The 18,760-nt window shown below is 38.3% G+C and overlaps 1 protein-coding gene across 1 annotated transcript; it reads left to right on the top strand.

Moving 5' to 3' along the window:
- The first annotated feature begins 5,499 nt into the window (after nucleotides 1-5,499).
- Nucleotides 5,500-18,062, top strand: pdia2 (protein disulfide isomerase family A, member 2). Its single transcript, XM_036557402.1, has 11 exons — nucleotides 5,500-5,815; nucleotides 8,180-8,386; nucleotides 8,467-8,600; nucleotides 10,801-10,938; nucleotides 11,017-11,133; nucleotides 11,279-11,404; nucleotides 12,708-12,902; nucleotides 14,498-14,618; nucleotides 14,707-14,888; nucleotides 16,140-16,325; nucleotides 17,620-18,062. The coding sequence occupies exons 1-11, from the start codon at nucleotides 5,572-5,574 to the stop codon at nucleotides 17,686-17,688; spliced, it is 1,719 nt and encodes a 572-aa protein (XP_036413295.1). The 5' UTR covers nucleotides 5,500-5,571; the 3' UTR covers nucleotides 17,689-18,062.
- The last annotated feature ends 698 nt before the right edge of the window (nucleotides 18,063-18,760 follow it).

Genomic DNA, 18,760 nt, shown 5'->3' with positions numbered 1-18,760 from the left:
TTTGTGGCTATAACTGCCTCTACAATTCTGGGAAGGCTTTCAAGATTTTGGAGTGTGTCTGTGGGAATTATAATTATTATTACTTGACGAGACGGCCTGGCTCCCAATCAACTTTCCAGTTCATCCCAAAGTTGTTCAGTGGGGTTGAGATCAGGACTCTGTGCAGGCCACTTCCACACCAAACTCATCATACAATGTCTTTATGTGTGTATTTTGTATGCTGTATCACTAACATTACCCTTCACTGGAACTAAGGGGCCCAAACTCTGAAAAACAACCCCAGACAATTATACCTCCTCCACCAAACTTTGCAGTTTTCACTGTGCCTTCCAGTAGATACCATTCACCTGGCATTCTCAAAACCCAGATTTACCTGTCAGACTGCTAGATAGAGAACACATTTATCACTGCTCTAGAGTCCAGTGTGCTTTACACCACTCCAGCTAACGCTTGTTATTGCGCATAGTGATCTTAGGCTTGTGTGTTTTGGCACTCGGGGGGCCGACTCTGTGAGTTTGAGCAGTCTGTCATTTCCTGGCTGAGCTGTTGTTGCTCCTAGACACTTCCTTTTTACAATAATTGCACTTACAGTTGACCAGAGATCTAGCAGAGCATAAATTTAATGAACTGACATCTTATGACAGTGCCACGTTTAAAGTCATTTAGCTCTTCAGTACAATCCATTCTACTGCAAATGTATGGAGATTGCAAGGCTATGTGCTTGATTTTATACACCTGTTAGCTATAGGTGTGGCTGAAACACCTGAATTCAATCATTGTCTATGTGGTCATATAGCAATAAAAAGAAAATGGAAAGTTTGTGATGGAGATGGCTCATCATTGTTTTGGAGTTTATTTGGTGTTGATATCTTACCTAAATTAGTTTGCTATTCATTTGAATGGACTTGAACTGTGTGTGGCAGTTTTATCTACAAAAACACAAATACCATATTGGATTCTGTATCAATAGATGATTAATATTAAAGAACTCACAGTTGAGGTTGGGGGTGTGTAGTTCTTAACCTTGTGTCTTGGGTTACAGGTGTATGAGGCCCAACAGAATTTTTCAGGGGCCCAGCCTTGTCTCTGTGTGCATGGATACAGAATACATTCAATTTGACACTTTTATAATCTACAAATGTAAGCGTGTACTCGGGTTATTTTTAATAAAAATAGGAATGCTTAAAATGCCTAATTAAAAGATAAGGTTACTGTTTATTTAGCATTAATGCTTCCAGTAGACTCTCAAGCCAATGGCCTAACGTCCCTGACGATTCAGAGGTTTGAATCTTGAACAATCACTCAGAGCTTAATGTCTACCTAATGTTAAGTGAGTATGTCAAGTAATGAGAGTTACTTTGATATCTTCAGAGTTCTGCCACTGTTTCCTTGAACAAAGCTGACACTGACCCCTGCATTAAATTGAGAAAGCATGATTTGCATAATTCCAGTAGGCTATGCAAAACAGTTGGTTGCATTCTAACGTTCCAAACTGTATCCATACAGTTAAGATCAGTTTAATTTGGCTGAGTGATAGCAGCTAACAGAACACTGTTTAAAGTGACAGTATTTGGATTGATTATATATGAGTCTATGTGTGACATACTTGCAAACTGAAAATATGTCAACAGTAAATAAATGAATTGTGGTGTCTTTAAGCAACACTGCTTTTTGTGAAATGGACAAAGAACATTTCCGTGAATGAAAACTGTTTATTTTGATCCAAACAGAATTATATTCCAAGAAAACTTTTTTGTAGCACCAGCATTTGCCAAGTATGTGTATATTGACCTTACGCTATTTGACTGAATAGAAAAATTTTAAGTACCTAAAGTTTAAGTTCATTGTGTTAGAAAACAAACTTTGATGTTTCCACCTATTTGCTTTACAGCTTTGCAGTCTGGTTGGAATTCCTCTGTAGGCTCTCCACATAAAGAGTCTACCATCAGTTTGATGTGCTAAAAGTGTTTTTCTCTGAAACAAAGACCATTTTGCTAAAAATGTTATGAAGTAACCTAAAGAACTTTATTAAAGGTTACCAATGGTTAAGTGGTTAAAGTGCCCAATTACTTTAGGGGGTCTCTGTATTCATACTTTCCCCCTTACCCCAAATGTAGTCGATAAAGGTGTTTGGTTCCAATTACTCTCCAATTATCACTGTGCAAACTGCTTTCTTAAATGACCTCATACTTAGCCTCAATCCTATCCTAAAAATGGACAGATTCCCATTCCCAAAAATTCCATGTATATACAGTTTTTAGCAGTCTGGAACCCTCTAGGCCTTCAGTTATTTGACATAATCATTATGCTTGTTCTATTTAATCTCAGCAAATGTTGTAGCAATTTCGTTGTTAAGTTTTGTTTGGAAAGAAATGGGTTGCATTCTTGAAACACCCACTAGAAAACGGTCCAGCCAGGATTTGTTTTACTTAGTGACATCTAGGTAGATACAGCCAAGCAAACTTTCCCATTGGTTAGGCCTTCAGGAGCTGAACTGATGGTCTATTTCTGCGTTCATGACATCCGAGAGCTTGGAGTTTTCCAACTTGGAATATCCCACCTCTCAGGGCCTTAAAATGAACAAACAATTATCAAGCAATTATCAAACAGTTATCAAACAATTATCGATGTATCCCCATGTGCTTAATGACATTTTACACAAATAGCATCTCATACATAATCAGAAACTCAAATGTCTGTTTAATAACACTTAAAGAACACTATTAACACTATTAGTTAACACCATTATTAATGATGTATAATACATTTTAAGTCTTTTACAAGGTTTAATCTAATAGCCAAGAAATGTTCTTGTGAATCTCTGTTAGCGCTAACATAGCATTAAAATCCCACAGAGACACTAACAGAAATTTGCATCATAGTAGAGGTGTCTGATTTTTGACATTCTTGGCCCAAACTAAAGACCTAGCTCTAATAGTCACTGGTTTTTAGCATGATGATTTAGACCTGATGCTAATTGGAGGGTATAAGCTTTTATTACTTAGCTGCATTAGGCTAACTGCTCCACATCAAACTTCAGATCAACTTCATTTGGTGGTGAAAGCAACCTCTCAGGACCCAGTCAGTACATAAGAGAAGCAATTCTCCAGTGGATTTCTAAGTTTAGATCCAGTGGATCTCTTATTTAAAAGTTGGACAAAGGGCATGACATTACATCAATAGCAGAAGCAGTGCACCAGAGCCAATAAATAGATCTGCAGGGTACAGAGCCACCTGGATGGATCTGCACTAAACAACTATTATCCTCTATATGGAGACTCAAAGGTGTCATAAGACACTGGAAATCTTCACTGAATAGCAGTGGTAGGCCACTGAAGAACACTGAACCCACTGTCATATATTTATGGAACTAGTTTGACAAGCACAGCTCACACCATTGCACTGAAAGCAGCTCTTAGAAGTTGCATAAATTGTGGCCATAAAGTGAAGCACAGGGTTCAGCAACAATATCCAGATTAGCTGTGGTATTCAAACGATGCTCAATTGGTATTAAGGGGCCCATTGTGTGCAAAGAAAACATTTCCTTCACCATTACATCACTATCAGCAGCTTGAACTGTTGACACAAGGCAGGTTAGGTCCATAGGTTCATGCTGTTCATACCAAATTCTGACCCTACCATTTGCATATAATGGATGAAATCAAGATTGATAAGACAAGGCAATGTTTTTCCAATATTAAACTGTATAGTTTTGGTGAGCCTGCGCCCACTTTAGCTTCCAGATTCAGATTTTGGCTGACAGGAATGGAACTGATCTTGATGTGATGTTCTGCTGTTGTAGCCCATCCACCTCAATGTTGAGCATGCTGTGCCTTCAAAGATGCTTTTCTGATCACCACCATTTTAAGGAGTGGTTATTCCACTTGCTATAGACTTCTTGTCAGCTCAAACAAGTCTAGCCATTTTCCACTGACCTCTCTCATCAACAAAGTGTTTTTAGATCACATTTTTCCCTTTTTTGATGTCTGATGTTATTCATATTCAGGAGATATTTCTGAAGAGATTAGATATAAAATAATCCACTTGCGTAAGGAAGTAGTCAAAGTAAAATAAGTGAAAAAAAAAACAAGAGTTAAAAAATGATTTAAACATTTAAAGAAAATGGGAGTCCTTACAACCTAGTAATCCACCACAACTGTTTCGTTCTTGCTTGAGATCTGAAAAAACCTACAGGTGTTTCTCTCCATCTTAACACTGAGAGAAGACAAAACTATGCTATAGATCCAAAACAATGTGTGGCTGCCAAGAAGCTCTTACTGAGAAAAGTAAATAGAAAGTAGAAGAACATTTCTCATTACTATGGACTGACCACCCCAGAGTCCAGACCTCAACAGCACTGAATGTGTTTGATTACTTGGATCATGAAAAGCAGAACTTCGGAGGTGTGGAAAAAACATCCCTGCAGATTTCTTAGAAATATTCTGAAAGCAAGTCTTCTGCAAAGAATTAAAGCTGTAATAAAGGCAAAGAGTGGACACTACATTTTTCGTTCATCAATGTACAAACAATGTAAATGTTCCCTCAAAGGTCCAACTGTGCACCTTAAATAGTTTTTCTGGGTGAAAAATACATATTTGTACCTTTTCATAACCTAATGTTTTAAAACGGAACAATAAAATAAAAAGCCTGGAGACAAGACGGGGTGTGTGGAGGCAATACAACTTATTATGGTACTACGTTCCCTGACTAGGTACTGAGATGTACCCTTGAGGGTCCCACCCCAGTGACAAGAGGGGTACTGCCTTAGTTTTTGAGGTTTCTCTGAGATTTCGGTGTAATACACAATGTTTTCTGTCGCTGAAAAATGAATAACTTGCCTGTTTTTCAGAATAAACGAAGGGTGGTCTCTGACTTTTGCACAGCGCTGTACATAAAGTGAACTATAACTAATTTGACTCACATGAAACAGTGGTACATAATAAGGTTTAATTCAAAGCGTATGTGTACGGGTTTATAGTGTTAGTTTCTATTTGAATGCAGCTCATTATAGGATGGTACAATACATTCTTTAGCATAAATAAAAGACAAAAGGACCCAGCCTGCTGTTTTCTCTGAATGTGTCTCTGAATGTAGATTTTTACTATTGTCATTCTGCTCAGCAACAAAGCATGACAGGATATTAAGATACTTTATCTGAACCTGACCTTGGGGCACAGGAGAATCAAAAATAAGGCAAGGGCAAAGGGCAGAGACCTAAAATGAACTTCTGTTGGGGAGGAACTGTGTACATGTGATTTTAACTTCAATGAACACAACTTTATTGATAATTCACAGGACAATCCTAGAGTTCATTTATGTCCAGCGGGATCACAGATACAGCACTGACGATTTCTCCCTTCATTCGTTGATCCCTTTGCATATAATCTCAACATATGCTAATTTTTCCCCTTCAACGTCTGAACTGAGAGACTGTAAGAAAGCTCTGACGAGGCCAGTAGATTTGTTCCACGCACACAAACCTGTATGACTCGTCACTATTAGCCGTCTCTTATCAGCTCCACGAGGCCACAGAGCAGCGTCAGATCGCTTCAGCAGCGCTCCTGAAGAACCATGAAGCTCCTCCGTGTGCTGCTGCTCTCGCTCCTTCTGTGCGCTTTGTGCTCGAGGGCAGAAGAAGAGAAGGTCGAGGAAGGATCCGAAGAGGAGAAAGATGAGAAAGAGACCGAAACAGAGGCTGAACCAGAGGAAAAGGAGAAGACCGATGAGATAACGGAGGAGAAAGATGTCTTGGTGCTTCATAGCAAGAACTTTGCGAGGGCCCTCAGCGAGAATGAAAACCTGCTTGTGGAATTCTGTGAGTACGGCTTTGATTTAACTCAAACATTTACACATAATTCAGAAGTTATTACAGCAATTAATTATTATATTACCAAAAAAGAGACATTTTTGGAATTTCTGAATTTTTTTAGAATTTTTGTATAGACGACTACATTGCTTTACAATGCCCCCCCCATGTACCCCTCCACCATAAATGGATTTTAGAAGTATGTTTTAGGCCGAACTCTTATCTAAACTATCATAAAACAATGTCTCAGACATTAAACAATGTTTTCAGAACCAACTTTCTGTGAGGGAGCTTATAGGGGCATTAAACTCTTAAGACATCTGGTTCCTATCACCACCACTGTGAACAATTCTGACTCTGTAAGATTCTCTACTCTAAATGACTTAATGTTTACTAAATGTTTACATCTTAACCATTTAGTAATGCAGAAATTTAGAAAAGTCAGTGGAATTGCACCACACTTTAACGTAACATGTATTACCTAATTCAACACAGCCAATGAAAGTAGTAATATAAATGTGTTTTAATTACAACGCCTGTGTAAAATGTGGTAATATAGCACTAATACAAGGTAACACATTATTTCTGAAAGCTAATTGGAGTTTTATCATTATCATGAGTAGATATCATCCTTTTTTTAGGCCTAACATATGTTATATCTGTTATAAATAGATATGTTATAAAGAATGTTTTATATATGTATGTTGGGCAATCATGGGCTGGAGGTTAGGGAACCAGCCTTGCGACCGGAAAGTCACCAGTTCGACCCCCTGAGCCGACAGTACGTGACTGAGGTGCCCTTGAGCAAGGCCCCCAACTGCTCCCTGGGCGCTGTGGATGCAGCTGCCCACCCTCTCGAAAAAGTTCAAGGTGTGCGTGTATTTCCTGACCGCAGCAAACCCCTCAGCACAGATGCAAATTTTCCCATGTTGCGAGGAGGGAGTGTGCTGCTTTGCCACATGACCAAGATTAGTTAAGACACGTATTGATTCACAGCTGTGGCCTACGTCACTTCTTCTAAGCTTTAAGCCACGTTGAGTAAAAGGCATGAACTGTTAGACAGTATTAAAGAATTGCTGCAACACACAGGACACGAAAGTCATTTCTGAACATTTTTGGGGACAATAAAACAATAATTTACTGTATATGGGGAAAACAGAATCTTTGAAAAACTACATTGCTTAAATAAATAAACTTGTCATTTATATATAATGAAATAAAGATAATGAAAATAAAGTACGATAATACAAATAAAATAAATGACAAAAAAGCATATGTCATACTATTTTAAAATATATATTTTTTTAATTTAACTGATATTTTAAAAGCTATTTTTCTCCAGTTCGCATGACTGACACAATTGATAAATTAAAAGGATACTTGTGGCTGAGTCAGTGACTACTTATACTGCTTACAGCGAGAAACTGCCCAATGGGCTACACTTCCATATCTCAAATAAAATGTTCTTAGTTAAAGCCTGTTTTAGGGAGGCTAAACTTAGGTCTGAAGTACATACACCCCAGTCAAATAACATGAAAATAAGTTAATACATCCTTTACAGAGAACAAAGGTTGCAAATTTTAGAATACAATTGCTATTTATTTGCTAAATTTAACATATTGGAAATAACATTAAATGTGACATAACCTTTGCACAGGCCACATTTTATGTTTAATATTCCCACCAAAAGGTTAATTTTAGTAAATTAACAGCAATTGTGCATTCAAATGTGCAGAAGTGTGACATGTAACTAAAATACTAAGTAATTATGAGATCTCATTGTGACGTCATGTTTCTGAGATGCTAAGTCGTAAAATCTCATTATTATGAGATAGCAAATCATAATTATGAGATTAAAAATCTACTAATTTACATAATTATGGAATAATTATGAAAATATGTCTCATAATTATTACTAAGTATATCATAATAATGACTAACTATGTCATAATTATGACTTGCTTTCTCATAATTATAACTTACTATCTCATAATAATGACTTACTATGTCATTGTTGTGACTTGCTTCCTCAGAATTATGACTTAGCATCTCATAATTTTCTCATTATTATGAGAACTTAAGTCATACTTATCAGATACTTCCTTATTATTTTGAGATACTAAGTTGTAATTATGAGATACTAAGTCATGCTGTGAGACACCTTGTCATAATTATAACATACTATATGGCTTTTTTCCATACAAACCAGCCAATGGGCAGGTGCTTCAGAAAAATGTGGACTATTCCTTTAAAGGGGAATTCCATTGATTTTTCTAAATACCTCCATAATTCAGTCTCTGCCCCTAGTAATTTTGTTGGCTTTGGCTTTTTTGGGCAAAAAAAATTTTTTTCCTCTTTCCTGTTGTCTCAAAGATGCCCCGTGGTGTGGTCACTGTCGTGCACTTGAGCCGATTTATGCTGAGGTTGCAGGGCAGCTGAAGAAAGAGTCCTCTCCAGTACGACTGGCCAAGGTTGATGCCACAGAAGAGAAGGAACTGGCTGAGGAGTTTGACGTTGACAGCTTTCCAACGCTTAAATTCTTCAAAGATGGGAACAGGCAAAACGTCATAGAATTCACAGGTGATCTTCTCACATAATAAAATAACCAATCCAGTCATTTTGTGTGCTCGTACCTGACGAACATGTTTCCTGTGTTAAAGGAAAGCGCACCTCAAAGGGCATTATGCAGTGGCTGCAGCGGCGCCTGGGGCCTAGTGCTACGCTCCTAGAGAATGCCAAAGATGCAAAGAAACTACTGGATGCACACGATGTGGTTGTGGTTGGATTCTTTAAGGTAAACAAAGGGCAGAGGTTGAAGGAGTTGTATGGTGAAAAATAAAGTTTACATAATTTTCCACCCCAGATCGGCCGAGACACATTTGGAATCCAAATTTTACTTCTTAAGTTTAGAACTGGAGCTTTGAGGCTAATGTTGCTTACAAACACTGGAATGCAATAGTCACCCAAATAGCCCTAATAGCCAAAACTCCTCTCAACCTGCTCAAATCACATCCAGGACTTGTTGATGTGGTTTAAAACACATTATGATTTACTGTGAGCTATAAAAATGAATCTGTTCCTTCTTTATGAATACCAGCCCAGGTTTTGGCTGAAATGGCTGGCTGTAGTGATATAAATCTGATTGTGCTCTAAAACACACAGATAAGTCTGTGCAAGACTTAGAATTGGTCTTAGAGTTAAGAGAAGTTTTGCAAATGTATTTTTACAGAAACGATTTGAGCTATTTGGGTGACTATTGAGTTCCAGTCTTTGCTAGCACGTTGGCCTTGTAGCTTCAGTTCTAAACTAAGGAAGCACAAACATGTCTTGGCTCATTCCCTACATCTGGGACAAGTTGGGAAATTAGATAAATTAGATTTTTTGTTAAATTTGATTTAACTGTGTGTCCATTTTTAATCAATTTTGCCAGTATTGTCTGACATGTATGGCGTGAATAATAATCTCATTTAAGCCAATAAATGTTGAATCCTAAAAGTAAGGGTGCCAAAAAAGTTCTTTGGAGCAATGGCAAAGAAAAAACACTTTTGGTTCTCTTTCAACAGATTTCTCTAGGTGAGATATAAGTGTGAACGTTTAAAACTTAAAGAACCTCAACATAATGTTAATGATATTCTTAGAAATGTATGCTCAAGCCAAAAAAACATTTAGCAACCTTTATTTTTCAATTTAAATTTAAATGTTCAAGTTCATCTACTGTAAAGTTTTACATGTAGTAAATTGAGCCCAAATTTTCAGATAACACTCATGAGGGTTAGCAAGGATCCTGCACTGTACTAATTTCCATTAAGTTTGCAATGTATTGAAATGTAAGCACATTTGTAAAACTGTTAAGGCCTCTTTTTTAGGTCTTGTTCCTTCAATTGGGGGCAGTCATGGGCTGGAGGTTAGGGAACCAGCCTTGTGACCGGAAGGTCGCCGGTTTGATTCCCTCAGCTGACAGTACGTGACTGAAGTGCCCTTGAGCAAGGCACCTAACCATCAACTGCTCCCCGGGTGCCAGAGATAGGGCTGCCCACCGCTCCGGGCAAGTGTGCTCACTGCCCCCTAGTGTGTGTGTGTTCACTAGTGTGTATGTGGTGTTTCACTGCATGGATGGGTTAAATGCGGAGGTCTAATTTCGATGTGTTCAGACACAGTTGGCTATAAGATTCATTTCATTCAGTTGAAGCTCATGTTCAGATGACTCTCAAGTGGATTTGATCTACTGGTCAGAGGCTTTTGTACAGACCTGTGGAGCTCATGCCAGCTGCAGTGTGTGTTGCCATTAAAGCAAAGGGAAATATACCACATACTAGGAAATTCTGAAATTCCTGTTTTCAAAGATTCACTCAGAAGGTCTAGACACCTAAACACATTTTTTAAAACCATTTATCTGGATAATAACTGCATTTTTGCTTCTAAAAACACCAAATATCACATGCAGATGAATAAACACACTGTAAAATATAATAAATTTCACCTGGACGCAATGAGCCCCATAGAGATTTGTTAAATTCCATTGGCAGCACACTTGATTTAACATAGTTAAGTACTGATTAGCCAAACCAGGTATTGTATTATAACTACAAATACAAATGCAGTTCTGCTATCAAGAGAGGACAGGTCATATGTATGTATATATATATATATATATACATATATATTCTTTTTATATATTGTGCATTTTTAAAATGTTTTTCTAAGCAAATAAATACTTACTGACCTGCTAAGTTCTTTCATGGGTGCTAAAACTTTTGCACAGGGCTGTATATAAACTAGAAAAGAACACAAAATAGACGCATTTCTCTGTATCCGTAAATACAATCTGCAAATGCGATGAGTGTGAGCAAGCTTTTAAAAGTTTAAAGAACTTCTACATAAAAGCTTCCACACCAAATAAAGGTTTTTCATAGAAATGCATGTCCAAGCCAAGAACCTTAATCTTTGAGATTCAGTGCAGTAAATAGTGGTGTATTATTCCCTTCCTCTGACAGGACTTGGATGGAGAGGAGGCGAAGGTGTTCTATGATGTTGCAGTGGACACAATCAGCCTTAACTTTGGCATCACCAGCAGTCCAGAGCTCTTTAAGAAGTATGAAGTACAGAAGGACTCAGTAGTGCTCTTCAAAAAGGTGACCCTGATAACAGTTCAGCCATTTTTACAACTTGTATTTGAGACTGAAAATTAAAGAGATTTGTGTGTCTTTCAGTTTGATGACAAGCGAGCCGACATGCCCCTCCCTGAGGACGGTAAGCTGGACAAGGAAGACCTGATTACGTTCATCCAGAACAACAGTCTTGAGCTCGTCATCACATTTAGTGAAGAGGTAACCGTTAAAATCGTTTCTGCAAAGTGGCCGTATATATTTGAATCACAAATGTATAATCAAATCACAAGTTTTTTGCCATTAATCAATGCTGTCTCAAACTGTGTCCTCATGTCCCCGTCCACGTCCTGTCCTGTTCCTTCAGAATGCTGAAAAGATTTTCGGTTCTAAAGTCCATAACCACCTCCTTCTGTTCATAAACACAACCATCGAGGCCCAAAATGCACTGCTGGATGACTACAGAGCCGCTGCCGGCGAGTTTAAAGGGAAAGTGAGTTTTAATTCAGACCAAACACAAACACACACACACACACACACACACACACACACACACACATACAGTTAAACACATTTCATGAGCTTTGATTTCAGATTTGCCTCTCCATTTGTTTTTATTACATAATCTACAAAGCTGGCTTTCCATCATTAGACATGTCAAATCTCAGATAATAACAGTGGTGAGCTGTGACTACTATAGCTAGGCCTTCAATTTGGGGCATAAATGTCAAAACTCTGTCCAAACATGAAGAAAAACTCCTCAACCATAATGCTAACTTCCCTGTTCTGGTGGTTTGTTAGTGCTAATCTAATGGCAATTCGAATACTTTCTGACAAGGATGAAGTGATGTCCCACCTTAAATGGTACTGCAGGTGCAGCATTTAGGCACCTTAGTGTAACTGCTGCACCATTTAAGTTGGGACAGACGCCCAGTATCAATACTTAGTCAACAGAAAATGCTGGTATTGGAAAAAAGAACAAATCTGTAACAAATCTAACTTGAAATATCACAGATTTACTTGTAGTGCAACAAGTGAAGTAAATTGGTTCAATAGTAGCCTCATTTAGCTCAACATAAGAACACCTTGTAGATGTAAAGTCAGAGACGATAGCTCATCTGCTGCTGCTCAGTTTGTGTTGGTCATCCTCTAGTCCTTCATCAGTGGTCACAGGACACTGTTGGCTGGATATTTTTGGTTGGTGGACTATTCTCAGTCCAGCAGCGACACTGAGGTGTTTAAAACTCCAGCAGCACTGCTGTGTCTGATCCACTCAGACCAGTGCAACACACACTAACACACCACCACCACGTCGGTGTTACTGCAGTGCTGAGAATGATTCACCACCCAAATAGTACCTGCTCTGTGAGGGTCCATGGGGGTCCTGACCACTGAAGAACAGGGTAAAAGGGGGCTAAAAAAGTATGCAGAGAAACAGATGGACTACAGTCGGTAATTGTAGAACTACAAAGTGCACCTATATAGTAAGTGGAGCTGATAAAATGGACAATGAGTGTAGAAACAAGCAGGTGGTCAGAATGTTATGCCTGATCGGTGTATGGAGGTCTAAATCTGTGCTTCTCAAACTGCTCCTCAGGCCCCCCCAACATTTTTGCTGTATCCCAGCTCTGAACACATCTGAACTAAGCAGTTAAGAACACTGAATACCTAGTTCATGAGTGTTGGGAGCTGGTTAGAGTGAACTGATTGGCGGGCCCTGAGGACTAGTTTGAGAACCTCTGGTCTAGAGAGTCATTTTATACGTAAATGTACACTGTGTGTCTATGTGAACATAGGTGCTGTTCATTAAGATAGATGTCAACGAACAAGTTTCGCATGTGATGAAGTATTTTGGTATCTCCGCAAGTGATACCCCCACTCTCCGCCTCATCAACACTGACACGGTGAAGAAGTATGCTATGAAGGATGAAGATATCAGCGAGGACACACTGAAGGCCTTCTGCCAGGATATGCTGGATGGCAAACTCACGGTTAGTAAATACCCTCTCCTTACTGATAAGGTGAACACTGGGTTGTGCATCATGTAGACTCATATAAATATATATCTCAACATATAATGCAAAGTTGCAAAAGTGAAAGACCACACTTTGTTTATTTCATTTCCAGTCAATACCTCCACTAAGAACTAAGCATTAAGTTATTGATTTTCAAGCATCAGGAAAAAAAAAGCTGAAAGCGTAACAGAAAAGTACAGCTTCCATTCTTTTCAAGAGACTTGCATTCAGTTTTTCAGTGAACTCTGCAGGGATGTTTTTTCCACACCTCCGAAGTTCAGTCTTAGAAGTTGGTTGCGCTTTCTGCTTCGGACGATTGAAGTAGTACCAAACTGTAACCTTTCAGCAGTATTCAGACACGTGCGGATTAAACAGGTAAAAAAGTTTTAATTATCTCTAAGCAAGCTCGTTGTCAATACACAGGCAGAGAACGGAGAATGATCACAAAGGTGATCATAACACCAGGCAAACAAAACCAAAAGGATAAGGCAAAAGACGTGGTCGAAAAACAGGCAAGCATGTTCAAAAACACAGATCCAAAATACAGGGCAACAGTACAAAAAGGGGCAGCAAAAGACAAAGTAACAAATGAAGCAAAGGTTAGATAATCAGAAGCATACAGGTAAAAATAAACGCTCAGTAAGTTCACCAGGAAACAATACCTCGCACTGAATCTACCTACAGCCCGGGCTTAAATACTAAGCTAAACAGATCATATGACACAGGTGAAGCAGGTTAATACTCAGGAGACTGTGAGTGCTGACAGGTGCGTGAGACTTTGTCAGAAGTCACGTGATCCCCGATTGACTTGTGGGTAATGGAGTCTATCTCTGACTTGGAATGAAGTCTCTGAGTCACATGATCTCCCAGAGTATTCTGGGAAATGAAGTCCGTCTCCTCCTGAGAGTTCGTTAAACACGTGACACAAACACATTCAGTGATGTTGAGGTGTGGATTCTGAGGTGGGCAGTCCACTGTTCTGAGAACACCAGCAGCTTCTTTGTTTGTTTTGCAGAATTTCTTCTGTTTTTTTGCAGAATTAATTCATTTTTTAGTAATAACTTTTTAACAACCACACATTCTTTCAGATATATAGCGTTGAGTTGTTTTCTCACAGTGGAAGCATGGATGGAAACACTTGTAGATTTTTTCAGATCTGAAGGTTTAAGTACTATTTTCTGATGATGATAGTTTTGGTGGTCTTGAAAACTTCTGTTTTCACCTATATTCCTTTGACTTTCCCCTGACTCATGTAAGTGGATTATCTTCTAATTGATCACCAGAAGTCAATATCCCCTGAAAAACAATAACTTGTACTTAATGGCTGTTTTGACTGGAAGAATAGTGACTTTTTGCAGAACACTGTACCAATGTGATTTTCAATTGCTGTAAACCTTCTTTTATTCCACAATTAGGCACCTTTTTGTCTTTATTGTGAGGTTTTCTAAGCAGTTGGTTGTAGCCTGTTTACACTCGTTTGTGTAGTTCTTTTCTTTTGTCAGTGTTCAAGTATATTATGTTCAGGAATGATTGCTGTTTTGTTAACTTCACCCTCATCCGTCTTTATGTAGCCCCATCTGATGACCCAAGAGATTCCAGAAGACTGGGACAAGAATCCAGTCAAAGTCCTTGTGGGAAAGAACTTTGAAGAAGTCGCCTTTGATGAGACCAAGAACGTCTTTGTGGAATTCTGTAAGCATGATATTTATTCATTTAATTCAAAACTAAAACTACATAGTCACATCGTTGACGTGAGTGTGATATTGTCCCCTGTTTTCAGATGCTCCTTGGTGCGGTCACTGTAAGGAACTTACCCCTGTGTGGGAGAAGCTGGGGGAAAAGTACAAGGACCATGAAAACATCATCATTGCTAACATGGACGCCACAGCTAATGAGGTGGAGGAGGTGTCAGTGCAGGGATTTCCCACCTTGAAGTACTTTCCAGCAGGGGCTGAAAGAAAGGTCAGCAAGTTCCACATCAACATTTAGCTTTTCATTATATGCACACAAGAGGTTTACACTCCTAACCCTTATTTCAGTACGTTATTTTAACACGCACTTGATATTTTCCACTCACCACTCCTAACTGCTTAATACTACGTTACTCAAGTGGCCACTTGGGTAAGTGGATTTTACAGTTGGAAAACACTTGCCCTCAGCTAGGTTAGCCTCATTAGCTTATTAGCTAGCCATGCAAACTCTGTAATGGAAAACGTTTCTTGGAGAAGTCTGAACGTAACACATACATTTTGTGAATATTCGCTTTGTCTGTCCATCTTATGAGGAAACTCAGTCTTATGCAGTTGTATACCTCTAAACTGTGGGGAAAAAGGTATCTTATGGGTAATTCCCCAGCTTTATATGGCTTTATACCCCAAAAATGTGTGCCATAACATATATTATGGATAAACCCCCAGCCTTATATGGCCTTGTACCTCCAAAACTGTTGGTAAAAACATGTCTCATGGGTAAACCCCAAACCTTATCCAGTCATATACCTCCATAAAAGTGTATCTTATAGTTACATAACTCCCAGCCTTATACGGCTGTATATCTCCAAAACTGTTCTTATAGGTAAATCCCCAGCCTTATTTGGCCTTATACCTCCAAAACTGTGGGTAAAAACCATATTTTATGGGTAAACCCCCTACCTTATCTGGTTGTATACCTCCAAAACTGTGGAAGAAAATGTATCTTATTAGTAACCCCCCAGCCTTATATGGCTGTGTATCTCCAAAAGTGCAGAAAAAGTTTTATGGGTAAACCTTTGGCCTTGTACAACCATGTACCTCCAAAACTGTGGAAAAACATATTAACACCTATGAAATACACTTCAATTGAGCTAAAATAAAACCATATTCAAAATATTGAACTCGTGTTTGGAGCATTTGCTAAGATAAGTATTGACAAAACATGTCCACTGGAGGTGCTACACAAAAGCAACAGCTTGTTGCAAGTAGACTTCTGACTAGGCTCGATTCAACTGGAATTCAACATTATTCAACACCACATTGCTTAATTGACAATATATAAAAGCTTTCACAGTTGCTAAATCACTGGAGGGGTATTAAATCTGAGTCATTCATGCTGGTGGTGGGATCTGCTTCATTAGAAGCTTAAAGAAAGTGTGACAGTGCTGAAGAAAGAAAAGGAAAATTGATCAATGGACGTAAATGTTATTACCAAGTTCTGTTTTAAACACTCTGATTTCAGGTGGTCGATTACAACGGGAAGAGAGATTTAGAAACATTCTCCAAATTTCTGGATAACGGTGGAGTGTTGCCAGAGGAAGAGGAAGAAGATGAGGATGATGATGATGATGATGAGGACAAAGATGAAGATGATGACAAAGATGATGAAGATAAGGAGAAGGATCAAAAGGGCAGTGATGAGGAGGAGGTCAGTAAAAAAACCTGCAATCAAAAATATAATTTTGGTTGGGTATGAAGAAATGGCTTACAGTCCATCTTTGCTTACTTTACATTGATAAAAATGCAAATAACTGGACACAGTTTTTCTTATGAAACTATTTTAGATGGGTGGGTGGGTGGATGGATGGATGGATGGATGGATGGATGGATGGATGGATGGATGGATAGATAGATAAATTTTAATAAATTTTACTGCATAAATCAAGGTTAGGCAATTTGCACATGGCTTATTCCACTCCAACTCATCAAGCACTTGGCCAGTCATGTCTTGGATTTCCATTTAAAAATTCAAGCAAAAACTTCAATTGATTTTTGGAACCATACAAAATTTCAAAACAGTGCTCTAAATATTTTGTTATTCATTTTTAAAGTTAGCTCCACGGAGTTCAACTCCGTATACAATGACTGAAATGTTCAGTGGGCATGACCCATGTGTTATATTCTTATGTATGCTTAATTATGAAGCTACGCTATATGGCCAAAAGTATGTGACCATCACACCTATTTGAGCTTGTTGGTGCTAAAAGCCGGTGGGGGTGCAGGTTTTCATTCCAAAAAAGAAGAGCACACCTGATTCCACTCATTTACTCAGTCAGTCTCAGTCTTCAAACAACAGATCATTCATGCTCCTGCTTTGTTACAATGAAAACCTGCAGCTACATTGGTGTATAAAATTGGACATCCATGTCTGAGACTCTTCCATTTAACAATAATAGCACTTACAGTTGACTGGGGAAGATCTAGCAGGGCCAAAATTTCACAAACTGATTTGTGGCAAAGGTGGCACCCTATGACAGTGTCACATTGAAAGGCCTTTAGTATGACCCATTCTTTGCCTGTGTTTATCTTTGGAGATTTGCAGGGCTATGTGCTTGATTTTTTAATACCTTTTAGCGATGAATGTGGCTGAAAAACCTGAACTCAATAATTAGGAGCCGTGTCCACATACCTTATGCTGTAATTTATAGTATACTTTATTACTTTATGTAGCTTGTTTATAACTGTTAGTGAATCATAGTAGTGCCCCAGTTAGGAACTAGGAAATGACAAAAGTGTCTTTCATGTTTGAGCTGCTGCTGTTGGTGTAAAGATTGAGCAAACTTCTTTGTTCTTAAAGGTATTTTTGTTGTGCAGCAGACAAAAACACTTGCAGTGTCTGAGATTCACTGAATCAGACTCAGCAAAAGCAGACATTTAAAAGACATTCTCTGCTTTAATGTTGTTTTTGATGACGTGCTCTTTCTATTATTGTTTCTTTTTAGGGCTCAGATGAATCAACAGAAGATTCAGAGAAACCCAGCAATAAATCCAGCAGAAAAGATGAGCTGTGAAAAAACAGCTCATGAATCATGTGTATGTGTGTTGAATTGGATCGATGTTAACTTGAAATTGAATCTACTGTTTTAACACTGTTTCTTTTCTGAGTAAATCATTCGAATTGGCACTGAACCACTGAATTATTAGTCTTAATAATAGTGTCAAATTGTTGATTACTGCCAGTGTAAAGAGACCTCAGGTTTCTTGTTGATGCAAATTAACAAACAAAAGGAGAGAAAGAGATAAACAGGACACATATGAAAGTATTATAGTCCATTCACTTGCCTTTAATTGCTGAAAATGATCATTTAAATGTACTACATTTACAGAATTTGATGTAAAGCCTGTTGCAGCTGTTTTAACTAAATAAAAGTTCCTTAATAATTAATGATGTTGAATCATTCTAGACAGATGGTGTATAAGCATACTTCATACAAATCATATCATATAGGACCACTCTGTAGCTAATTACAGACTGTAGTCCATCTGTTTCTCTGCATACTTTGTTAGCCCCCTTTTCAGTCTGTTCTTCCAGGACCCCCACAGGACCACCTGATGTTATTCGGAGGGTGGATCATTCTCAGCACTGTAGTAACACTGACGTAGTACTGCTGCATTTAGAATGTTGAATATGCTGTGACTGGGATGTATATGTAAAATCTAAATATAAATAAAAAAAAAAGATAAATATTTAAGCTGTCAATTGGAGTATTTTAATACTGGTACTGCTGTTATCCATCTCACGCTAATGTTATTGTTATTGTCTGTGGTACTTGTGGTCATGTAATGATGAATAATGAAAGTCTGCACACGTGAAAATCCGAGCTTTAATGTTTCAATCTGGGGCAATTACACAGAAACGTTATCAAATCAAGTCAAATTCCACATAAATTGCATTAAAAAACTCCCCTGGAAAAACAATACATCTTGAACAGTGTGTGTGTAGTAGTAGTTACGGCTAACACTGAGTGTGTTATCATGCACTTAATAAAGCCAATCATAATTGGATTTCTGTAGTTATCTGATTATTCAAATTGTCATGTAAACAGTACACTCTGATTTTTTAGATCGTGGTAGGGTCCAGAA

This window comes from Colossoma macropomum, unplaced genomic scaffold (genome assembly GCF_904425465.1).
Source record: "Colossoma macropomum unplaced genomic scaffold, Colossoma_macropomum, whole genome shotgun sequence".
Lineage (NCBI taxonomy): Eukaryota > Metazoa > Chordata > Actinopteri > Characiformes > Serrasalmidae > Colossoma > Colossoma macropomum.
Note: the sequence above shows the minus strand (reverse complement) of the source record. Positions and strands in the feature narration are given on the sequence as shown.

Coding starts and splice junctions, on each gene's coding strand:
- pdia2 (XM_036557402.1), top strand. CDS start 5,572: ATGAAGCTCCTCCGTGTGCTGCTGCTCTCGCTCCTTCTGTGCGCTTTG. Junction 8,387..8,466: donor AAACGTCATAGAATTCACAG/GTGATCTTCTCA, acceptor CCTGTGTTAAAG/GAAAGCGCACCTCAAAGGGC. Junction 11,405..12,707: donor CCGGCGAGTTTAAAGGGAAA/GTGAGTTTTAAT, acceptor ATGTGAACATAG/GTGCTGTTCATTAAGATAGA.